At 47.2% G+C, this 25,594-nt stretch overlaps 1 protein-coding gene across 3 annotated transcripts in view; it reads right to left on the bottom strand.

Moving 5' to 3' along the window:
- Positions 1–9,889: 9,889 nt before the first annotated feature.
- PRAG1 (PEAK1 related, kinase-activating pseudokinase 1) overlaps positions 9,890–25,594 on the bottom strand; it is a 47,409-nt gene continuing 31,704 nt past the window's right edge. For all 3 annotated transcript variants that reach the window (XM_073219075.1, XM_036997474.2, XM_036997484.2), the window contains exons 5-6: positions 17,731–18,488; positions 9,890–11,224 (exon numbers count right to left, since the gene is read on the bottom strand). In XM_073219075.1, coding sequence (XP_073075176.1) covers positions 10,043–11,224; positions 17,731–18,488 — 1,940 coding nt within the window. In that variant the 3' untranslated portion in view covers positions 9,890–10,042. The remainder of the gene's footprint in view (positions 11,225–17,730; positions 18,489–25,594) is intronic.

The following is a 25,594-nucleotide window of genomic DNA, read 5'->3' as shown; positions in this document are numbered from 1 at the left end:
ATGTCCTCACAAACACTTGGGTGTGAATATTCATAGATGCTTTGGTCACATAGAATGGAAACAATCCAAATGTCCATCAATAGATGGACAAATAAAATGCAATAAATACAACAACAGAATACATGCTACAACACGGATGGACCTTGAAAATATGCCAAGTGAAAGAAGACAGTCATAGAAGAGCACATATTGCATGGCTCCATTTATAGGAAAAGTCCAGAATACAGAAAATGGTAAAGATAGTAGATTAGGAGTTCACTGCCCTGGGATGAATGGGGACTTGGGAAGTCATGGCTAATATGAGGGTTTCTTTTTGGAGTGAAAACGGTGTTCTAAAATTGATTGTGGTGACGGTTGCAAAACTCTGAATTTACTAAAACCCATTGAATTGTACACTATGAATGAATGAATTGTGAGTCAGCAAACTATATCTCAAGTCTTTTATAAGTAAAGCATTTGTTTTAATTGAATATTATGCTTAATGATTGGTGATCTAGAAATACAAGAAGGCGCAGCAAACTTTAAATAATGTGCATACAAATCCCTGGGGATCTTGTTAAAAAATGCAAATTCTGATTCAGAAGATCCTGGGTGGGGCCTGAGATTCTGCATTTCTCCCAAGTTCCCAGGGATGCAGATGCTGCTGGCTGGTGGATCATATTTTGAAGGATGTAAAAGATGTAGAAGATAAAGCCTTTTTTCTTAAAGAACTTTGAACGAGAATTGGTGAAACAAGACATGCAGAAAATACTGACTAAAGGAAATACGTTTGGGAGAGGTGGGTGTGCATGTGCTATACAATTCTGTGAGGATTGTCCAGATTCCAGTGCTTAGAACTCTCTAGAAAAACCTGACCATAAGTTTTTTCAAGCCCTAACTCAACACCAGTTTATTTTGGCCATCATTTCCTCACTATCCCTCTCTTAAACCAGTAATCCTTTCTTTGCCTCTATCAGATTCATGTATAAAAGTTCCAGGACATGGTCACGACTTTGATCTCTGTTTTTTTTCCATAGGTTACCCTGTTCCATACTAAGGATGCTGGACAGATGGTTCACAACTGAGAGGTAAGAGTCTTACCTGAGTGCAAAAGCGACTAGTGGAAACTTTCTGGGATTAGCATAGGTCTTAGTAGGCGAACCATGCTGTGACTTTGTATCAGTCAAAAAAGCAATGGTGGAAGAAATTGCTTAGGGCTCAGGTCATCAAATAGTGAGTGCGTTACAGCTCAGTAATTGACAGAGAGAAGACATGACTTCTCACCCCAGGGTTGTGGCACATCACATGCTTCATTGTCTTTTGAGGGCGTCTATGGATGCAAGAATGAGTTAAATTGGAAGATCGACAGATTTCTACCTGTATGTGTTATTTACCAAAAGAAACAAACAGACAAATTTTAGCTTCCCACCATCCTAGATTTTACCAAAGCTGAATACTACCAACTCCGATAGAAGCTTTAAAAGAGAAACATTTGAATGCCCTCTTCAGCACACCCGACAGGCTCCGCACACTTCAGAGAGCTTCACTCTTTGTCAGCGGCCTCCTATTGTCCTAACTCCCTCCGATCTCTCTGGGTAATGAGAGCCGGAAAAGGCACAGCAAATCCACCCTTTTGCAACCAGAAGGAGCCCATTGCAGTCAGCCCCTGGCTCCAGATGCAGAGAATATAGTCGTTCTCAGCCAAAGTAAACACTTCCCCATCTGGGAGTCCCCCTGAATGACTAGCAGCTTTGATGTAGACATCGCTCCCCCGCTCCGCCCAGAGAGCTATGTGTTTGGAGCCTGGGGAAGAACCTTATCCGCCAAGATGCCCGCTATCATATTTTTACTTCCTGCAATGCACTCCTCATGAGTTTGGGTAGAAACGATTACCGTGGCACTTTAAAAGGACAGTGGCTTCTGAAACCAGTCTTCCTGCCAGAGCCGTGACATGCCTTTATTAGGGCTGATGAAATGATCTGCTGAGGACTGAGCTCACTTTCCAGGCCATTCTGACCAGAAATGGAGAGAAACCCGGTGGAGGGCTGTACCCCACCGAGTGTAGCCATCAGGGACCCTGGGATGGGTCCATGAGGTTTAGGGGTCCTTTATCACGGGGTAAAAGAAATTATTTTGGAAAACTGAATTCCTGCGGTAAAAGCACAACACTGAGATGCAGCTCAAAAACAAGGCACCCTGGGGTCATTGACAAGAAATAGCAACGTGTCTAAGAGCTGATCCAAATTTGGGGGAACCCAGAGAGCAGGACCCTATGTGATGGCATTTTTCACTCAGCGGTATCCTTTTAAAATCCCTGATCAACACTGAAATGGTTTGTAAATTCATGTCTACTATGGATTCAGGTGATTCTCACAAATTTTTTCCTAAATTTTACCTAAGCATTGAAGGAAATGTGCCTCCTGGATAGGGAAGGAACTTAGTGAATGAGCTGCCTGGAAACCTGCTATAAACAGTGCGTCCAGCGTGCCTTTCAGCACTGGGCCCTGCTCTCCTGAGCCCTGGTGCTGGGCAGATTGGGACAGCCTCACTATAAACCTGTGGCATTCCACAGAGCTGGCATTTTAAGAGCACTCAGCCTCAGCCTCAAGGAGAAAAACAACTCACCTTATAGAGTGACAGAGAAGCAGCGGGGAAGTTTGCAGGCTCCTATTCCCTTTCTGCCCAGGTGCCTCAGTTTGGAACAGAAAATGGGATTTGGTGTTTTAAGAAGTCTGGCACGGAAAGGGCACTGCTGTGTCTGTCCGACTTAGGTGGGGCACCAGGCTGACAGCTGGGAAAACCACAGCAGTGTTGGTGCAGGCCTCCTGCCTGGCAGGCCGGCGGCAGGGCCGGAGCAGGGCCCTGCAGGGGCTGAACTGGGCAGGCACCTTGGACACGCCCTGGTGCCCATCTGACAAGCCCTGCAAGGTCTCAGTGCACCGGGGCGGCAGCGGGGCAGAGCACGGCAGGGGTTGAACGGATAATCCAGGAGAGAATGTTCTCCCTCCGGGGTACCTCGGGGAGCATTGTCACTAGGAGTGCATTTAGGGTCATTCAACTGAAAACAGTTCTAATAAAACTTGGGTGCATCTGTTAGTCCCCACCCATCACTACCCATTTCAGAGAGATGGGTAGTGTTTTTGCACAACACGCCTAAGAAAATACAAAATGTCCTTTGGCTTTTAACTGTTGCTACTAACAGTGGAGCCCGTTGCATTCACTGTGGCAGTGGAAGCCACACATTAGGAGAAACAGCTCTGGGGATGCCAGTTGAATGCAAGGGCAGCCCTCTTTAGGGACAGTGGCCAGGCTGTGCTGCCGGGGAGAGAACTTGGTTCCAGTCTGAGTCCTGTCACTCACCAGCCAGAAGGATTCTCTGACAAGTCCCTTATTCTCTCTCTGAGGCTCACGGCCATGCTCTGAACTTGGGAATGTGCGACCTTTGGGGGTGAGTGCCCTACAGCGCACGACAGTGCTTCGCCAGCCGCACAGCCCTGTGTGACTCACGGGGTGTCATTTTCCCATAGTGGTCACAGTCATCCACGGTAAACCAAGCAGCGTCGTAAATGTCATCACCATTAATTAAGCACCTACTGTATTAGTACAAGGGGCTAGGGAAGGGGCAGACAAAGTGGTTTCAGAGAGGGTTACTGCCCACAAGGGGCTCACAGTCTAGTCAGTGACAAAGAATATACTGCATGGCTGCTCTTACTAAAATAAGATGAAAACAGTGCCTTCCTCCCCAAGAGTGACCCTGTAGTGAGTCGCGAGTACAAGGAAAAGAAAGGGACACTAGTTTTGGGGGTGGGGTGAGACGAGCTGAGAGCTGAAGGACAGCCACAATGCAGACAGGTCCCCAGTCCACGTTCGGTCACATTCAGTGGCTGAGTGCAGAAGGGAAGGCATGCAACTGAGACGCTCGTCCTGCATTTATGTTTCACCCATCCGTTCTCCTTCCCAGACCTCAATTTTCCTTTTAAAATGTAGATTACCTGTCTTGATACCTACATATGTCAGAGAAATGTTGTAAGAAGGTAAAATCGTGTTTCAGACACCAGGACTTTAAGCCTTTGGAACAGAGAAGTCAGGTAGACAAAGGGACTATTATAATGTCATTCGTAGTTTTCCAGTATCTTCCTTCAATGCTGAACTAAAAATTCTGTTTGTGCAACCCAGGGCGTCTCTGAATGAAAGGTTGCCAGATAAAGGCATTTGCTTTCTTGGTGCTCAGACCACACGGGTATGTGGGTGAAAACGAAACAAAGGGGCTGGATGGCATGGCCGGGTTCTGTTCACTGAACATCCTGGGTCTGTTTACAGACACACAGACAACAAGTAGCCAAGCCATGGCCATTCTCAGGGCTCAAGAATATTAAGTGTCTCTCTCCTACCTCCTTTCTTTTCCTTCACGGAAACTTTAAAGGTACCAAAAAAGAGAACTTCCAGACCTTACAGGGCCTGCCCCCTGGAAAATGGTCTTCTCAAACTGCTCCCAGAAGTCTGCCTGCACCCTGGTAAAATCCCTTTCTGAAGCACTTGTGAGCTGGGTGTTGTTTAGAAATGGTTCTCCTACCAAAAGGACAGCATAGCAGCAATTCCCGCGTAACAACGCCCTTGGTTGTGTTTATTCCAACGCTTTTTCCAATGGGCTGTTGTCTTTTCAGAGTTGAAACAAACGGGGCTGTCCCACTGATAAGCGGGGCCCAGCAGCTGGCTCAGGCGGGGCCTGTCTGCAGGGTAAGGGCTGCTGTCAAATGTGTGATTCATAGCTGGAGGAGGCTCCCTGGCCCAGCTGTAGGGGTAGCCTCGGCACTGGCAGAGCAGGCGCTGGGCCCTGCGCTCAGTGCCCTTGTGTGCATCTGAGCTAGAAGCACAGCTCCCCGGCCCTGCCTCCCCAGCCCTCATCTCCACGTGGAACCGTTCCACAGTTCAGAGCCCCCAGCAAGCTCCTGCGTTCGATCCCTGTTCCATCGTGCCTTGAAACAGGCAGGGCATGACTCATGGTGGACTCCGCCAAGACCGACAGCATCAGGCCCCTTTTGTTGAAGAGTGAACTCAAAGCTGCATAAGTGCTTTCCATGAGTGGGGTCCTTGTTGCTGACATTGCGGCTCTCTGAAGCCCGGCAAGGAGATCACCGCACTGGAGCCACAGAGAAGCCAAGCCACAGAGTAGCACGATCTCTCTCTTCCATAAACACTCTTTCTGGAAGGTCTCCCAGGAAATATTTTCCTCTGGGACCTAGCCATAGTCACCAGCTTAGGTTTGCTGTAAGGCATCAGTGCAGAGCTTATCAAAGCAGCCGTAGGACATAGGCGAGCAGAGAACTGAGGGTGGATTTCATCATTTGACTCGGGGGGCTGCTGCCGTGGCTGACTGTGGCTTGGGGCAAGCCTCAGGATTTCCATCTGGGAGGAAAGCCATCCCTATCTCCCAGTGGAAATAAAATGGGCTATCCTAGGAACCGCGGGGTAATACCAGCGAGTGATCATGAAAAGTGATGAATTAATGCTCTCTGTGCAAGGCAAGCAATGCTTTGGCCACCAGGGTGGAGGGTGATGAAACCGAGTCTATTCTCTGACTCAAGTGAGAGATCAAGTGGCCTCTTTGCTGTAAGACGGCTTCAGCTGACACTCTGCTAAGAGAGAAAGCCAAGTGCTCTTGCATCTCTGGTGTACTAACTTTTGTGTAAGAAAAAAGAAATATGTTTGTATGTTCTTATCTGTGCAAAGAAAACACAGAAAGGATAAAAAAGAAATTACTCCAGGGGATGGGTGGGAGCAGGGTGGAAGGGACGGAGGGGTGGGGACGGGGAATGGGGGAGTGATACTTCTCTGAGTGTATCTTTTTGAATAGTTGGGGCTTATGTTTTCTATGCTCAGAATGAATAAAACCACTACGACTGAGGCGTTAGGGGAGAGGAGATCTCTGTTACTCCTTTAGGAAAACTGAGAATTGTCCCTGTCACCATGGTGACGGGGATGGTCAGTAAAGAAAGGACATAAACAAAGGGCACAATTCTTAGTCTTTATGACTTTTTAAGGCATCTGCTGAAAATTCTGAAATTGAACACTACGCAACTTAAAGTTCTATAGGCTCCACTCCCTGATCCAGGCAAGTGGTAAAGGTTTGTCTCTGAATCTTGCTTTCTCATTTCCCGTCTTCTATTCCTTCCTTAGAACACCATGCTCAGTGCCCTCAGCCTGTCTCCATGTCTGATTATTCCGGATAAGGCAGTAAGTGAGGAGTCCGAAGAATAACCTGTAAGTCCTAGTGAACTTAAAAGTCTGATAAGTGTAAGCATATCCAATGTTCAGGAGCGGTTTTGGTTTTTGTTTTTTGAAATAAGTTTAATCACTTCTGGTAAAGGATCGAGAAAGATTTGAGCCCAGCCTTTAGAGTATATATATGATAAATGTATATGTTCAAATTCGCTAGTGGGGAATAGCACCACCCCAAGTTGACTTGTTGGCATTCAGAAAAATCCTGAGTAAACTTGACTCTCTGCTTCCTCCACTTGAGAAAGTTGGAGTAGACGTAGTGGAGTCCTGGGGGGAAAGATGAAGGTCACAGAAGACGGAGTCTCTAGGAGGCAGCAGGTTCCACATTGATTATGGAAATTCTGGCCCAACCCTACTTCTCCCCAAACCAATTAAGATCATTTTGGGGTTCCTTTGCTGGAGCCCTGGAACCCAACTACCTTTCAGGGCTCAGGTCTCCTAGGACATCTCCTGCCTAAGTAGGTTTCCTTGGCTGACCTTCAACCCCATTAGTTAGCACAGGAAGACAAGGAAAGAGTAATTGGTCAAGATGTGCACCCCATGGAACTTGCCCCAAACATTTTATTCTTGTCTCTTTATTTTTAGCAATGGTATTTTGCAATGAATTGTGGTTTCTGATGAATCAATTCCATTCACATCCCCCTTACTAACTATGCCAAGTAGATTTCACATTACAAATCTATTACTTTGAGATTTAAGAAGCTTATCCTTAGATCTTCAAGATTTATAGATACAGTGGGAAACGGCTGCCACATTTATTGGCTCTATATTTAAAGAACCAGTTTCAGATAAGTCATTAAAGTAACATGTGGCTTCCCTCTTCAAAATCTTCGTAACGGTTTTGTGTACATGTGTACAGCACAAAGAGCTTTCTCCAGCCTTAAGATCTTGAAAACTGTAAAGTATTACAGAGTGGTAACTACAGCTTCCCAGAACCCCATCTTTTTAGATCCAAGCCTAAAAAGACTCAGATAACACAGGGGCTCTATTGTGATTAATAATCCTTGAAGGGCATTATCTTGCTTCTGATAAGGTTGTAACAATTTAGGTGTAGGGCTTCATAATGCCTACAGGAAAGAATTTAGAAGAAAAGAATCCACATCTTGGCGTGAGAAAGGGAAATGTCTGTTAACAACAAAAATTATAAATGTGGAAAGGATATGGGGGCGACTTGACTCAGAGCTGGAGAGAAAAAAAACCCCTGATTTAAATACCAGTAGTTGGGTCTAATGCCAAATAAAAAGGGGGAGATGAACTCACAGATGCCAGGAATATCAGCTGGATGTTATGAGATCGCCATCAGACAAAGGTCCCTGCTGACTTCTGACCCTCAGTCCTGCAGAACAAGCTATTGTTTCTGAACTTAATATATTTAGTGTTTGAGCTTTCTGTGAGACAAAGCCATGAATGCCAGGTGTATTCTGAGTTAAGGAAAAACCAGCTATATTGAGCCCCTGAAATCAGTGGGCCTAAAGCTGTTTGCCAAACCTAATTATAGCCACATGACTTACCATTTATGAAAAGGCCAACCAACAGATGAATGGGTGGCGGGTGTACTGTAGAACCACCTTGAACTAAGCTTGAACACTACACCCTTAGGCTTACCAATGGTGGACATAAGAAGTTGCCCTATCTAGAAAAATAATCTTTTTTTCTTTTAAACTGCTATTAGGGACATTATTCAGTGTCTTTAAACAAGCCACTCTTGACAAATTCCCTTCAGAACCAACCAAGCACTGGGAAAAGGTTTGTTCCTCCTGATGAACTGAACTGTTTCCTAAAATTACACAAAGAATTCTGCAACCAGCTGTCTTCTACTTTTTCCTGGCTGGTGGACAGCTCAGAAGTGCATTTGATGTTTGAATGCCATCACTCTACTCAGAAATATATAGCTGTAGTTTCTTCTGTCCACCTTTACTTTTGGGTTCATTTTGGTTCTTAAAACCTTTTCTACAATCTAATTTTTTTCTCCTAAAGTGGGTGGCATATTAAAAAGGTGCAATTAATTCAGGGATTTAAAATGTGCCTCTTGAGACATGTATTTCCACGCAGTACTGCCTTCCCCTGGCAGAAAGTGTGTTTCCTCCCTCTCTATTGTTTATTTACTTGAAGTGAGAAAGGATAAGAAAGCAAAAGACAGCAAATCGTGGGCGGAGGGTTTGCCTGGAAAATTCCCAAAACAAAACAACTGACAAAATAATACCCCTGACACAGGTCCTGTGAAGAATTATGATTTCCATGTTCAAAGATTCTTTCTTTCTCATGTACGAACATAGCTGGAAGCTGGTTTAACCAGTTCTTTCCTCAATACTCAAGATACAGTTGAAATGACAAACGTGCCCTGCAGGCACTGTCTTCACAGCTGATTCAGGGAAATGTGGATGTGTTTACCTATGGTTAAAAAGGAGTGAAATCAACGCGCAGGAGTTGACCTGGGAGAGCTCAGCATCCAATTTGCTAACCACATCCCCAGTTTTCTAGGGCACTCATTAAGATCTTGGCATTGTCTTAAAATGGTCCGTAGTTATTAACAACGTTTTTGAAATTAATTAGTTCATGAGTTGGAAGATTACCCTGTAGGTGGATATACAGGGGTCTTGGAGCTGTTTCCCTTCAAAGGAGTAATTGGTGACTTCTGTGTGTATCAAGTTTTGAGAAGGAAAGATCTCAAACTCCTAATTCTGTGTGCACTTTTAAGATGGAAGGTGCTAATGAGTGTGTTACATGAATGAGCTTTTCAAAATGGAAACCCAAAGGATTTTAGAACAGCAGGGAGACTTCTGGTTAGGGACTAGAACACCCCGAGTTCTACTCGTGCACTGCTGTTATCTAGTCCAGTAGAAACAGGGGGTACCTGTTTCTGCCACCTGGCACCCTGGCGCAGGAGGTTGACCCTGCTGTCTGCCTTGCCATTAGTGTTGCCCAGAGATGACAGCGGGGGAAACAGAGAGAGTGGATAGGTAAATTCTCCCCATCGCAGCCCCTTCCTTTGCCTCATCATCCTTTGCTTTTCTCTTGACCCTGCCTACAACCTCTCTAAGGGGTCCCCTCCTAAGCGTTTTTCATTTGAACCATGTCGGGTGGATTCTGTTTTCAGCAGGGCCTCTGCCTGATACAAACGGTAACCAGCTTTAGCAAACTGGAAATGAATTTGAAGCAGTGGGGCTGAATTCTGAAACTCTGGGATCACACCAGCTTGTGTCTGGACCCTTTCTGAGACTGCCAGGTGGGGAGAGAGGCGTGGACAGTTAAGGAGCACACACATGCCCAGGAGCCCGTGGCTGCTGCTCTATCTCAGGAGAAGTCTAAGACCAAGGTCACTTCAAGTGGTCTAGAAGCCACTGCCTCAGAGGCTCGTATTCAGTTTTTCACAGCAAAGACATTAATGCACATGGGCACTTGGGGATAAAAGAATTTGCTCATGACTCAACCAAAAATGTTTTAAACTGGAGGTTTTTTTTCTTTCTTAATGGCCTTATGACAAGAGGGTAAAGGGATCCCACAAGATAGCGAGGCCTGAGTCCAAGCTTCCTTTTATTGACAGAACTGTCCTCAGGGCCTTGCACTGAGCTAGAAATGCACACATTTGCAGGAGAAAATGGGGAAGAGAGGACGCCAGAGTGGACAGCGACACTGTCATTATTTATATATATTATATATATATTACATCCGAGTAGGACAGAAGTTTGTACCATTTTCCAGGGAGACACAGACATTTCCAAGGCAAGGCGGCGCACGGGGTCCAGTGGGAGTCAGGCAGCTAAAGTGCGGGGCTGGGCGGCGCTCACAGAAGCTGCAGGAGCTTCAGCGCCTCTAGGAGGGCTCTGGGCTCGGCGGACGCCAGGTACTGGCAGCAGAGCCAGTCCTCCAGCTCCACGCCGCGCCTGCGGTCCACCGCCTTCTCGGCGAACTTCATCATCATCAGGGCCCGCTTCATGTCGATCCAGTTGTGCAGCGCACCGCGCAGCACCTCCTCGGAGGAGCCAGGCTGCTCCACCAGCTCCCGCCGGGGCCCCCAGAGCAGGCACTGCAGCACCCGCTTGGCTTCGCCCACGCCAATGCGCTTGATGGGGTCGGCCTCCAGCAGCAGGTGCGCGAGCTGCTGCAGGCCGGCCGAGTACAGGGACAGCGTGGGCAGCGGGGGCAGGTCCTCCCGCCGGTAGTCCTGCTCCCGCAGCTGCGCGCGCACCTCGAACGGGTTGGGCTGGTGCAGCAGCTCATAAATGAGGATGCCTGTTTGGAACTCGTCGAACTTGCGGTATTGGGAGGCAGACACGATCTCAGGGGCCAGTCGGGCCTGGCTCTTTTTCTGCTGGAGGTTTGCGGTGCCGCCGGGCTTCTGCTTTGCCTTCAGAAAGTTGCTGATGATAAGCCGGGGCAAGTACTTCTCACTGGGCATACCCTGACAGGTGGGGGCCGCCGAGGGGCTGGGAGTGACACCGGCTGGCGGGGCAGCAGAGGGGCAGGAGGCGGGACTGGCTGCCGGCATGGGGAAGGCGGTGGTGGGAGGGGCACTGGAGGTCGCAGAGGAGAGGGCGGCAGCGGGGGTGAAGGCGGGCGCCTTGGGGGCACAGTGCACCAGCAGCAGGTTCTCCAGGCACAGGTCCCTGTGGATGATCCCGTGCTCCTTCAGATGCTCCAGCCCATTGCAGAGCTGCAGAAGCAGGAAGCACACGCGCCGCTCGTAAACCTCGGGCTCAGACTGATGGCTGGTGGCTGAGTCCCGCACAAAGTCAGAGGCGGTCTGGTGGGGCACCTCTGGGGTGATGACCACCACGCAGTCCTGCTCCTGGGCAGGGGGGTGTGAGGGCACGACCGGCAGAGGGTCCTTGGGTGCGTCGGGAGAGGTGAGCATGCTGGAGGGCACGGAGGCCACAAAGTGGCCGCAGTCCTGCTGAATGTTGAAGTGCACGGGCACAGAAGGGCTGCAGTAGGAGGCCGTTTTGGGCTCAGGGGTTTTGCAGATCTGTGCGGAAAAGGAGAGGTGAGGTCATGGGCATGAAAGCGCTACAAGGAATATAGACAATATTGTAGCATCTTTATATGGTGACAGTTGGTAACTACACTTACTGTGGCGAGCATTCCGTAATACCTGTATATAACTGTCAAATCACTATGTTGTACACCTGAAACCAATATAATATTGAATATCAACTATATTTCAGTGTAAAAAAAAAATACTGCTGGAACATTTGGATATCCACATGCCAAAGGGTAAACTTAAACCCTTACCTCACACCATACACACAAGTTAATTTAAAGTAGACCACACAGACAGTGTAAGAGCCCAAATATACACATTTTAGAAGAAAACACAGGAGAGAATTCTTTGAGACCTAGGACTGGGCAAAGATTTCTCACATACCACACCAAAAGCACAGACAATAAAAGAAAAAAATGGTTAATCATCATCAAAATTAAAAACGTGTGCTTCAAAAGATACCATTAAGAAAATGAAAGCCAAGTAATAGACGGGGAGGAAATATTTGCAAAATACTTATCTGATAAGTGAGTTGTTTCCAGAATTTACAAAAAGAAAAAAACCTCCTACAACTCAGTAATAAGATGAACTACCGAATCAGAAAGTGGGCAAAAGATAATAATAGGCATTTCCCCAAAGAGATATGTAAATGGCCATAGGCACATGAAAAGACGTTCAACATCATTCGGCATCAGGAAAGGCAAATCTAAGCCTTTATCCAGCTGGTATCCACTGGAATGTCTGTCATAAAGATGACAGGCTGAGGACGTGGAGAAACGGGAAACCTTCATGCATTTTGCTGGGAGAATGCGAAACAATGCAGTCACTTTGGAACAGTTCGCAATTTCTTTAATAAAACTTGAACACTGATTACTTTGCTGTCCTCACAGAACAGCACACACTGTGGCACCCTAGTATCACAAGGAAGGCATCCCTGTCCCCACAGTGTGGGCTGGACAAATTCTCAGGGAGCCAGATAAGAGTTAATATAGGCAGTCAGCCTCACTCCTCATCCTTGCACCTGCATTGGCAGCTACCTGACAGCAGACGTGTTGTACCACTGGTGTGTTCCCTTCTTGGGAACCTTAGGGGCAGAGGCAGGCCCTGAACCTCTAGGACTTTGTCAAGTTCACTCTGGCTGCCCTGGCTTCTAGACCCAGGTAACTAAGACTTCCTGGCATGAGCAGAAGGGCTCATTTTAATGGAATTGCTATGTGGCAGCCACACACTTTCCTTTGAGGTGAGTCACAGATCTGCAAGAAAACACAAACTCTCCAGGGGTAGGATCCCAAAGTGCCAAAACACTCTTTGAACTGAAGGAACAAACAAGCCACGAGCTCGCACTCCCCTGGGAACCTCACCCCCACCATGTCCACCGCTTCTTCCCCACCTCACCGCATCTTGTACGGATGACAGCACCAGCCACCCAAGGAGTTTTCACAACACTGACCCCCATCTGGCTGCTGTGGGTACCAAGTCCTCGGCCAGACCTCACGGCCCTCTGTTGGGCCTCTGTGATCACTCTGAAAGGAACTGAGGATGGTCTATGGCCACCTCTCTCAAAAGCGGGTGGTGCGACCTCAGCTGCGCTTATAGGAAGGTAAGGATCCGAGTGTTATCCTGAGAAGACAGGCATCTGGCATCTACCTGTATAACATGCCATCCTGCAAACAACACCCAACTAATCCTCTGGGCTGCTGCATCACCTCGCTCGCATGATTACAACAGTGTTTAGAAGCACCACGATGCTTACAGGGGATGATGTCACAAGTTCTGTTGCACCTTTCCACAGAGATTTATTTATGTTGCCGCGTGACACTAGGATGAAAGAGTCCAGCCTCTGAGGAATCTTTTATTGGGTGGTGCAGGAGGTAACCCATTAATTTAGTGATCTATTATAGAACAGAAATTAGAGGGAGTACATTTTATCCTGGACGTTGCTTCTCATTCCAGTAACAAAAATGATTTGGAATCCACACCTAAAGGGCGTTGTTGCAGGCTCTTTCTTATTCTAGTCCACTCAACTGTATTTGGTTTTTAGATGGCAGTCTTCTGGAACACTATTAAACTAAAGGTAATTTGCGGAGGTCCTCAAAAAAAAAAACCAGTCTGTGTATACATACCAACCACTGTGTATGGACCTGTCTGCTATGCCATCTATGGACACAGGTGCCTATCTATGGATATATGGGCAAAGCGTTACTGCTGTTGGGGTCACCCCCCTCCAGGGAGGGCTTCTTATCCACAACAGACACCTCCCTAATTCTTGCACCTGTGAGGCAACGGTGCCCATGAAACATTTTTCATGCAGTGTCTCATTAAATCCCAGAAACCCCATGAGGTACCGAGGGGGAAACTGAGTCTTCAAGAGGTGAGTTATTTGAGCAAGATTATACAACCAAGAGGTGATCCAGAAATAAAAGTACAGGCTTTAGAGTAAAAAATATCTTGGTTTCAATGAACTCTACATACCCTGGCAAGTTGTAACTGAGTCTGGTGATTTGGGGGTATTTCTGTTCTATTAATTAGCCATAAAGACTGAATGAGTGAATATTGAACCACTGCTCCAAGGAGAAGTACCCGATGAAGTTCTTGAAAGCCGCGGTTACAACACTGTCACCTACTGTCTGACACATAACCTTGTTTTATGTGTCCTTCTGCTTAAACCTTATTAAGAGAGATTGTTGATTCATTTGCCCTGAACTCCCTGCCAACTGCACTGTACTCAGGCCTGAGCGAAGCTCTTCTAAGTCTTTCCCAAAGGCACGCCATAGCCTTCACGTGCTCAGGAGCAGCAGGCAGGACTTCAGCGCTCCACTTGGCCGTTTCGACAGCAAAGTCGCCAAGAAAAAGCACAGAAGTGAGGAATGAGACACTCGAACATGGAAAGGACCGTGTTGCAAGGTAAGAGCTGACACCAGGAGGCAGAGCCTGTTCCCCTGGGCTGGGAACCTGCATGCCAGGGCACTCTGTGTGTATCCAGATATGACCACAGAAGCACCTCAAGTATTGATTTGGGATCACAAATAAATGTTAGCAGTGAATTCACAAATAAAAAATCCACAAATAATAAGGACAGACTGTATTTATCTGAGTCTGTTTTCTCTCCTGTGTGGGGGCTGTGACTGCTCCTTCCTCACGGACCACCGCGGGCATCAACTGGCACCACACAGGTGTGGTTTTCAGCCTGGTGCCCAGCCGGTGGCAAGCACTCCCTGGCAAAGGTTGCTATGGTGATTATTCTTGCAGGCCTGGCTGGAGCCACGAGTGGTGCTGAGCGATCCAGAGCTGGCTTGCAGGTTACTTTACAAACCTGGAGGGCGCAGCTGCAGGGCAGGGGGCCCGGGAGGCGTTTCCAAGGATCCTTGTTCTCAAGGGTATCAAAGGCCTGAGCCCAGCAAACACTCCCTGCGTTGACCTCTGACAGTTTGCACAGAGATGTAAATGAAGGAGCAGAGTAAATGGCAACTGTGCTGGATGTGGTGCTCTGGCAAGACCCACAGCTTCTTCACTACCGTGCAAGGGAGAGTTGGTGCGTGCTAAGGAGCAGAGAGGCCCTGGGAGGGCGCCCCCATATTGCGGGGGGTACAGGAAGAGGACGGAGGATGGGGAGGCTTCTTCCTCATCCCCATTAGCCCGTACAACATTTCCCCCACCCAATTGCATTTTGAGGGGGTCAGCACTCAGCTTTTGGCTCAAAAGTTTCACATAAACCTTTGGTTTAGCTCAAATTTCAAACATTTTGCTGAGCCAAGTCTCACCTTAAAGTTTGGAATCAGAGCCTTATTCATGGTTGAAAATCTGAGCTAAGTCACGTCTGCTAAATAAAAAAGGCCCACTCGGCTTAACACAGGTCCCTAATTACCAAACTGGAAATCTCGTTGACAGAGGAATGAAACAGCTTCAAAAACTCATATGCAGCTAACAATTTACTTTTCTGCAACATATTCATGGAGCGGGATGAGGCCACGAGGGCTGGCTGTATCTCCTCTCTGCTGCAGGGCACGGAGCTCACACATGGAGGGCCCAGCATTAGCGGGAGCAGGTGGGAGCCTGCCTGTTAGTGGGGGCTTGCCACCCAAGCTCCAGATGACCATGCTCAGATGAGATGAGCTCAGCGGCAGACAGGTGGCGGGCCAGGGAGACGGTCCCTCCTACGGATTCCAGATGACTATTCCGTCTAGACTGCAGCGCTAGTGAAGAGGAACAGCTGCACATGCGAAATGATGTTCCACCCCCACCCCAGCCCGTTACCAGGCACACCTGCAGATGGATAGTGGTGTTCCGCAGTCTCTGAATGTTTGAAACTCATCCTCAAATTTCCTTTTCACACGTCACAGAGATAGTCGCTAAGTGTGCCACATCTCCACCAAAGTCAAATAGGGGACCCCGGGACTCTCTCCCTTAGAAGACAAGGCCTATCTTCTAGTCTTTTCTTTATGGGTTAAATTTCCAATGAAATAAGGAGCTATGCTTGTTTTGAACATCCTCTAGGAAAGCTGAGTTTTCTGCATTGTTCTTTGGAGAATGTGGCTAATTCTGCTTTACTACAGGAGGTCCCAGAATCCAGAGTGCCCATCACAATTAGTTATGGATTAAAATCCCAAACCCTTTGCCCCAAGGTTCTGATCTGGTGGCAGACTTGTGCCAGAAGGCCCCTCAGTTCTGGCAGTAGGGTTACATCACGTTCTGCCCCAGGGGCAGGAAGGATTAAGGCTCTCTCCTCCTCTGATGGGAGGGCAGCTGTCTCCTGTCACTGAACAAGCCCCCAGGTCCAGCCCCATGAGACAAGAAGGAGTGACTGATAAGCTTGAACGTCGGGAGGTGGAAGCGGAGGGATGGTTCACAGATCACCTACTCGGGTCCCCTGGAGTAGCAAAAACCGAGAACTTCCTAAAGGAGCCTCCATTCCAGTGGCTTTCAAGGAGCTCAAATGTACATCCCTTTCACTGGTTGGATACAGAACCCTGGCTCTGGGCTGACAATGATAACCAGGCTAAGCAAGTTCAGCTCGTTGTCGGGCCCACTCACCAACACAGCACTATCTTAGCAGAAAGGGGAAGTCTGGGATTGCGTCTTGTTTTAGTTGTCATCCGGGGAGTGACAGGGAGGACAGCTTACTAAGAAAGTGGCTGCTGCGTTTAGATACGGAGAGGCAATGCAGTGCAGGAAATCCAGCCTCTCATTCAGGACGCCTGCGTCTCCTTCCATCTAGGGCCTGCGGTCTTGGACGTACAGCCTAGTCCTTTCGGGGCCTTGACTTCCATACGACAACCTAGATCCTCCTCGTAGCCACCTCCATCCCCTACTTTTCTCGTAGTAAGGCAGCAGGCAACCATATGTAGCCCCTTGCACATAGAAATCAGGGGTTTCCAACTTCTTAAAAGAAAAATCTCAAAGTAACATTTGCTGCAATTTTCCTTGTCTAATAATCATAGTATTTTTAAAACATTTTGCTGGTAAATAGGAAGCTACCCTATCAAGGCCATTTCCTGTTAGTTCACTATATGCACTTTTTTCCTAACTGGAAATAAAGAATATCTTGGGATAGGTGATGGCAGAAGAGAGCGCAGCGTTGCTCTTCTCACAGTCCACAAAAGCTCGCATTTATAGAACCACCAGCATTCAATGGACACCGAAAGGAAATGAGAAAGGGGGCCACGTGGAAGGATCAGAGGCTGTGGCAGGTGGGTGCAGACCCTGGACCAGCTGAGGGCTGCTCCCTGAGAGAGCAATGTGGTGTGGCTAAAACAGCCCTGATCCAGTGGCAGAAAAGGAAAGAGCTGTGTTACCTTGGGCAAGTCACTTCACTTCTCTGAACTTCGTTTTTTTCCTACCTGACAGGACAGTAGCATACACTTAGGAGATAAATCAGAGCAGGGTTCAAATCCACCTCAGCCCTTTTGAGCCTCCGATTCCTCACCTGTGAAACCCACCTACTACCGGTGAGGATTCGAGGTCACACCCCACCAAAAATCTAGTTATATAGTGAATGCTTAATTGATGCTATTATTACTGTTACTGTTCAAGCTGATGCTATGCTGTCCTCCAGCTCTAACATTTGAAGAACAGTATCTACTTGTCCATCTCCTTTACTAGATTATAAACTTCATAGGAATTTCTGTTCACCTCTATATACTCAGATCTTTACAGAATACCTGGCATAAGCAGGCACTCAGTAAAAATCTGCTGATAAATGCATAAACCCTCTGCTGCTTTAGAAAACAACCTGTTTCTGTAATTCCAATGGATCATATAGGTTCATTCCTGAAAGCACAGAATGAATCTTATACTCACACTATAAATCTTATTGCACTATGTCCAGGGTTAGACAGAGAGAGAGATCATAGAGCACAAAGAGTTTAAGGGAACCTTAGGAATCAACCCTTCTCCTGAAGCCTGAGACGTGGATGACCTGCTCAAGCCATGATCGTGCCACAGCCGGGACTGGCTAGCTGAACTGCAGACCGGGAGGAGGGGGTGGTACCTACTTTCACAGCGTATGTGCTGCCAGGATCCTCGGAGCAGGTGGCACAGTAATAAATGGCATCCCCTGAGTCACAGCAGGGCTTGTTACAGGTCAGCTTGAAGAGCGACCAGTTATTCTCATTGAAGTGCAGTTCCTTTTTCTGGCCGCCCATGAACACGTCCTCACACTTGGCCACGAGGCGGGCCAGGGACTGGGCATAGAGCGCCCCCAGCTTGGCGTAGGTGCTCTCCTTACTGCCGATGCTGCTCAGGAGGCTGTGTAGCTGAAGCTGGGCGCTGCTGCCGGAGGCCTGGCTGGACACACTCAGCTGCGAGGATGAGGCTGAGGGGGCCCCTCTGCCCTGGAGGTTGGGGCCCCCACAGCCACTTCTGCTGCCCGCCAGCCCTGGTGCTGGGGCCCAGGGGCTGTTGCCTTTGACAGTTTTCTCCAGTGGCTCAGAAGAGGAGAAGATATGGTGGTGGCGGTTCCCAGGGCTTGAGGAGTGGCTGAAGGGAGACTCTTCGCGGACACAGACATTGGTTTCCGAGTGGCTGAGGTTCAGTTTGGGACTTGCTGTTCTTGGCCTGGGGGAGCCCTGGGTCCAGAAGAAGCCGTCTGGTGAAGAGGCTGCCCGGCTCACTAGCTTCTTCTGTGGGAGAGGTGGGGGCTTCAGGGGGCCGCTGGGGGACACGTCCTCTGTGGAGCCCGAGGGGAAGGGAACAGGAGCAAAGAGCTTCTTCCCACTGCTGCTGGGCGAGTGTGCAGGCTCGGATGACTGACCTGAAATCGAGAAACAGCAACAGTCAGGCTGGAGGCCCATGCCACCTAGCCCCAGGGCCCTGAGGGTTTTTTTTTTTTTTTTTTTGATCAAAGCAATTTATTTTTAATCTATTTCTCTAAGAGTTTATGCTCCTTGAACACAATTCAGAATGCAAGAAAGGTATACAGTGCTGATGAAGTTTTCCACCTCTGCCCCTTAGCACCCCATCCCCCTCATCAGAGGAGACCACGAGTGTCCTTCTGGAGACATGCTCAACACCCCACACAAAGGCAATCCCCAATGCCTTGCCTATACCCAAAGGACAGCAAATGGTGCCCACCGTTTGCAGTATTGCTTTTCTCCACTTGCCACTACATCTTGGAACTATTTCACATCAGATGTACAGGTCTAAGTCTTTTTAACAGTTATTCCATAATAATCATCATATATAAATACTGTAATTTATTTAACTGGTCACCTCTTGATGGACACTTAGGTTGCTTCTAGTATTTTGCAAATAATGCCGGAACAGCAATGAACCTGAACATGTGTGGTTTGAGTGGATTTTTTAAAAAGTCAGGTTTACAGAAGGTACAATTTACTTACACTAAGCCCCCTCTTTAGAGTGTAGTATTATGAGTTTTGATAAACACCCTGGTGGCTTGGGGGGACACAGTAGGCCCACAGACATTTCAAAAGGCAGAGGAACATGATTTTATAAATGAAGAAACACATTTTTAAGGGAAAGAGAGTCTTTCCCAAGCCCCGGGGTCCCCAGAGTGGGGCACAAAGATGAATCTCATTGGGGGAAGAAGGTTCCATCAGGGCCACAGGCCCCACTGAGCGTGAGGACATTCGGAAACCTAACAGGTGGTAAGACAGAGACTTAGACAGCCAAAGACTAGAGATTTTTGTACCAATGTAGGAAATGGAGGTTTCACACCAAAACAAGAGTTTAGATAAAAAAAAAAAACATGTAGGAAAAAGGTGTAGACACTGGAGACAGAAAAGGGCAAACTGAAATAACAGTAATTTTTTCCACTCCAAAAATGGAAGATGTACCCACTATTCTTATAACAGCCTTTAAGAGGATGAAAGAAACATGAACTATATTCCTAGGTTATCAAAGGCATCCTATCATCCTGAAGGTTAAAATATGAAAGAGATAAGGATCTCAGATTCAAGAAAATAGGCTCTTATTGTGTACCCGCCTCCATTGTGCAGTACCGTGTCACCTTCGGGGCAGGGCATGTACAGCCTCTCTGTCCCTGTCTGTCCCGCAGAATGACTGGGACAAAAGAGGGACAACAAACACACAGGCCCAGGGAAGGGGTGCAAGGCCCCCAAGGAAGCACACTGTTGGTTGAGTGTCACCCCGCTCAGGTGCACGTGACCTTTCATGGGCTGCTCCTGAATAGTTAACCACCCTCTGTGCCCACACTGAGTGCAGCCCTGCTTTCTCCAACCCACATGAGGGCAGAATGGACCGTTGTGGACCAAGCACCGGCACCCAGCTCTCAGAGCAGCATGGGGCCTCCTTACTTGGAAGGCTCTGTTAGGGAGAAGGGTCCCTCTGGGGAGCGAGGTGGGTGACCACGTCCTCAGGGCTCATCCTGCCTGGGCAAGGAGCTGCTCACACCCAGCCCCAGCCTCACCCAGCAGAACAGCTACAGTGAGTGACAGCGGGGGGCTCCTGCCCAGAATGACTCTGAACACAAAGTTCACAGGAGGGCAAGGTTGCTGCACACGGCCTGTTGAACACAGAAGCTGGGAACCAGTAGGTTCGTGCAAAGAGAAGCCCAGCGTGGCAGAGCAAGGCCACAGCACCCCCCCCCCCGCCCCCACTAACCCCTTTCCTGGCTCCAGCATCTCTCCCCAGATCCGGAGAGAGCCCAGTGCTCCTCAGGCAGTAGGAAATCTCTCTTGCTTCCCAGGGTTTATTGAGATCATGGGAAGTTTTCCTTCCCACGTCACCCCGCATTGCTAATGACAGGCGGGGTGCCTGCCAGCAACAAGTGATTTATGTCCTGTCCAGGAGCCCCAGGTTAATTATAAATCAGGTGTAGTGGCTCAGCCAGGACTGGACAGCTTTACACGCCCTTGTACTCTCCCCTCAACCGTTAGAACAGGGGCACGCCAGAACAGCCAGCCAGAGGAGGGTACATCTGATCGCAGTGGATCAGCAGCCTCTGACACCCTGGGGCCCATGGGTCCCCTGCCCCATGCTGCCCCAGAACAAGTCTTTCTCCTCTCAGGGTCTCAGTGGGCAACAGGGACAGATGAGGACTGGGGTGGCCAATTCACTCCCTCCTTCTCCCTCTAGCAGAAACGGCTGAGAGAGGAGGAGGGTCATGGACTAGCTCCTAGGCTGAAAAGGGGAGGTACAAACCCCCTTAGGTGTGGGCTCTGCAAGGACACCAAGCCTCAGCCACCAATACCCAGATGGGGAGCAGGACGGCGGCCAGGCAGAAACATGACTATTTCCTGGCCTTTCTGCATTCTGGACAGCAGAAGCCCGCTGTCTGATTTTCACTGTATTATCAACACACAGAAGATGGGGGCAAAGGGAGGGAGTGGAGTGTGGTCAGCATCCCTAGCCAGTGCTGTACTTGGCCCTCTGGTCCCCAGTCCAGCTATCCAGGGAGGTTTTGGACACATCAGTTTCTTGGCCAGACGCCTCTTTAAGCCTTACGCTCATCTCCCTGTCCTTACTGGTAGGATGAACCCTTACTTAACTGTCCACCTCACCAGGCCATTTCCTCATTTAAAAACCAACCAGACTGCATCACTGTGAAGGTGCCTTCCAGCACTAACAGTTGATCATTTCAGCCACTCTCTCCATTTTCAGCCTCTCCTAAGATGCATTTTGTCTCAAAGCTGCCCCTGAAATAAAATACCTCCAGGCAGATGGTTCCCCAGCTTCAACATGCCCCTCCTATCTCCAGTTCTCACAGCTGCCCTGGAAAACTCTCCAGTCTGTAAGGAGAGCAAGGATCTTATCAAAAAATAATCTGTACCACTTCTTATTCCCTAGATTACCAAAGAGTATCCAGAGGTTCTGCTTTAGCACAAAAATAACTCATATGTGTGCAGGCAGTGGGAACGAAGTGATTTTCTTCTTTACCCTATGCATGTTCTCTTGCTTTCCTGTGGGAACTGTGTTAGTCCGTGCCTTTGAACAGATACAGATCCCATAACTACTTGGGCAAATCTGGCAAGGTGCACAGGGCATTAGACGGGCGCTGGTGCATTTTTCTTTATTTCATGGTTGCTATGCGTTTGGCCAATAATCACTGCATAAAGCACAGACTAATTGGCGGATGGCACTTGATCCAAAACCCCAACCGTGCACTTCCACAGCAGGTCAGGAGCATAGCCACACAAACCTTACCCAGTGGCACGAGGCTCTCCTGAAACATGTCCTTCACCCATATAGCTGAGCATCGCGTGATTTTTTGTATTGGAAAAAAAATTGCCTACTTCTCTTAACGGGTACACCACCTTCAGACCTGAGACATCCTTCTGAACTGAAGGATTATTTTTTTATCAAGGTATCATTGATATACACTCCTATGAAGGTTTCACAGGAACAACAATGTGGTTACTACATTCACCCTTATTATCGTGTCCCCCCCATACCCCATTGCAGTCACTGTCCATCAGTGTAGTAAGATGCCACAGAGTCCCTACTTCTCTGTGCTATACTATCTTCCCCATGACGCTTTACACACCATGTACACTAATCATGATACCCCACAATCCCCTTCTCCCTCCCTCCCACTTACCCTCCCCTACCCCTTCTCTTTGGTAACCGCTAGTCCCTTCTGTGAGTCTACTGCTATCTTGTTCCTTCAGTTTTGCTTCGTTGTTATACTCCACAAATGAGGGAAATCATTTGCTATTTGTCTTTTTCTGCCTGACTTATTTCACTGAGCATAATACCCTCTAGCTCTATCCAGGTTGTTGCAAATAGTAGGATTTGTTTCTCTCTTATGGCTGAGTAGTATTCCATTGTGTATATGTACCACATCTTTATCCATTCATCTACTGATTGACACTTAGGTTGCTTCGGTATCTTGGCTATTGTAAATAGTGCTGCAATAAACATAGGGGTGCATATGTCTTTTTGAGTCTGAGAAGTTGTTTTCTTTGGGTAAATTCCTAGGAGTGGAATTCCTGGGTCTAATGGTATTTCTATTTAAGTCTTTTGAGGAACCTCCATATTGCTTTCCACAATGTTTGAACTAGTTTACATTCCCACCAGCAGTGTAGGAGGGTTCCCCTTTCTCCGTATCCTCACCAGCATTTGTTGTTCCTAGTGTTTTTGATGTTGGCCATCCTTACTGGTGTGAGGTGATGTCTCATTGTGGTTTTAATTTTCATTTTCCTGATGATTAGCGATGTGGAGCATCTTTTCTTGTGCCTGTTGGCCATCTGAATTTCTTCTGTGGAGAACTGTCTTGAACTGAAGGATTCTTAAAGCTACTCTTCAGGTGTGGAACCATAGTTGGTGAGAAGACCATAATTCACTCTGATAGCACCCCGGCCCCTCAGGACCATGTAACATCTCAGCTGTTAATATTCTTAGGGCTACTCTGAAATAGATGCTAACATGTGGCCCTTCTTGGTGACACTGTGATTCTCCACGTGGGACAAGCAGTAGTTGAGTCCCATGGGATCAGAGGGCACCCCTGAAGACCTGCTCTGATTTTCCAATTTCTTGACTCTCATGAGAGGGGAACCTCCTCCTAAACACAGTTGTAAGCAACATCGCAGCTAGAGTCTTACTATTTGCAGCAGCTGCCACATGGCATTCAGAAGAGCCAGAAAGAAGAGAGAACAAATATGCCTTGACATCTAAAATAGTTTCAAAGTTCACAGGCAAACCACTGACTTAGAAAAATGGGCCTAAAAAAGTCCCGAGAAACTGGCCAACAGTTCATATTCTCAGGTCCAATGGCCATAAGACAAATTCAAATATATCCTGGTTTGATGTTGGTGTTAGATCACCAATTCCAAATTCTGGCTTACAAGGAAGAGGGAGAAGGTAGAGGGAGAAAGGGTGAGGATAGAAAATGTTTTTCTGGGAAGTTTGCTTACCTCAGATACATCACTGGTAGGTTTTAATGAATTTGCATACAGTTGGGCCAGAGAACTCCGAATCTGGGTTCCTAAATTTTCCTTCCAGATTCCAGTTCTGCATACAAAGCCAGTAGCTGCCTATAAGGTAAAACGCCTCTGCCTCTCTTTAGTGCACATGATTCAGAGCCGAAAAAGTGTTTCTTGTGGGGAAGTACAATTACATATGGTGCACAGGGTGGGATCTTAAAAAGACCAAGGAGAAGGTCTAGTAGTTTTGTGCCATTATATTTAGAAAGCAGAGAAGAGAAGTCAGGATTTCAATAGTTGCAAAAAATGGCTTCATTCCTTTGCAGAAATGCAGGCCTAAAGTTCAAAGGTAGTATTGTAACATCTTCCTTATTACAGAGTCCTCACTTCTTGCTGGGTTTTAACAGATACTTTCATTGTTCTCTGCAGCCCAAGTGAGCGCTCAGCCTAGGGAGGAAGTGGTCAGTCCAGTTTTGAGCATATGAATGAGCCCATCCCTTGGTGCCCAGCTCTGCCTGCTGACAGCAGCTGGGCCACAGCAAATGTGGAGGCAAATGGCAGATTCCAGCTAAAAGTCCAAACTTTTAGCTTTTGTGCCTCACTCTTATCCAACTTCAAGTAGATAAAACAGATAGAAATTTCTTTTGTTTTAAAACTCGTAGTGTTCTATGGATTGTTGTTTCTTTTTAATGAAGATAACATTGTATACTGGAAATGGCTGTATAGATTTATGCATGATTCAGCCAGTATTTCTTGAGGACTTACTAAGAACAAGGCACAGGCAACAAAGCAAATGGAGAAAACCTCACCCCTGCCCTGGGGCCTCATTTAGTCCCCTCCCATTAAAGGTGAGAAAACTAAAGCCATCTCACTGGCATGTAGGCCCCTTGCCGATGTCACACAGAAGTGGCAGTCTAGCAGGCTCTGCCAGACGCCTCCCCTCACCCCCAGAGGATGCAAAGGGTGGGCATAGAGAGGATGTTCTAGCTTCTCGTGTAACTTTTTCCTGCAAAGAAAAACTGTGCTACCACTTGTTTGGCTCTACAGTCAGAATAGGCTCAACTCAAAAATATTAAAAATAAATTTTTTTAAAAGGCAGCAAGCATTCCTTCAAAAGGAACCCTTGTTTTTTGCAGAACGTAAATGTTGTCTGGAAATGGAAGCACAGTATTAGCATTTTACAACTGGATAGAAAATGTGGCATTTGCGAGGAGTCTCTCCGGACCACTTAATCATCCCAAGAGACAATAATGAAGATGTGAATGTGATTTACATGCAAAAGAAGAGATGCACTGTGTCAGTGTGGAAAATATTCCACACCTACAGCCCAAGTGTGGTTCCACAATCATGATCTTTCAATCCCCTGTTGTAGCACAATCATTAAGGGTTTTCTTCCAGTTTAACAGTGAAATTAAAAGTTAGTTCAAAGCCTTTCCATATTGTTATCGATGGAAGCATAAATGGACATTTTTAAAGGATAGTCTGGTAAGATCTATTTAAAATGCATACGCATTTTCATGTCGACATATCAACTCCACTTCTTATTCGACTTTATCTTGCAGAGATGTTCACCAAATAATTTCAGTGTATGTCACAGGATCTTACTGCACTTATAATGAAAATAACCTAAAGAGGCATTGATAATAAGGGTTTAACTAATTCATACAATGAAAATACGTGGCATTAGAAAAATGATGTAGATCTACAGGCTCTGGTTTGAAGACTTCAAAAATGTGTAGAATTGAGGCTTATAATATTTAGTATATGGATAAAAATTTCTGTAATGATACAGAAAAAAATGTTCAAAGTGGTGGTAAAAGCTGGAATGGGGGTATCTAAAGACTTTAACTTTTCATTCAGATCTTCCCCTCCTGTTTGAATTTTTTATCATAGACATGTTGACTTTTTTGAAGTAATAATACGTATTTTAGAATTCCGTTTAAAGGTATAAACTAGGATGAAGCTTCACTTTCGTGATATTGTAAGCGCTCAGGGCACAGTCTGAAAAATGAGCCTC

This window comes from Manis javanica, chromosome 12 (genome assembly GCF_040802235.1).
Source record: "Manis javanica isolate MJ-LG chromosome 12, MJ_LKY, whole genome shotgun sequence".
In the NCBI taxonomy this organism is placed as follows: Eukaryota; Metazoa; Chordata; class Mammalia; order Pholidota; family Manidae; genus Manis; species Manis javanica.
The sequence above is the reverse complement of the archived record's forward strand: the minus strand, read 5'-3'. Positions and strand labels throughout refer to the sequence as shown.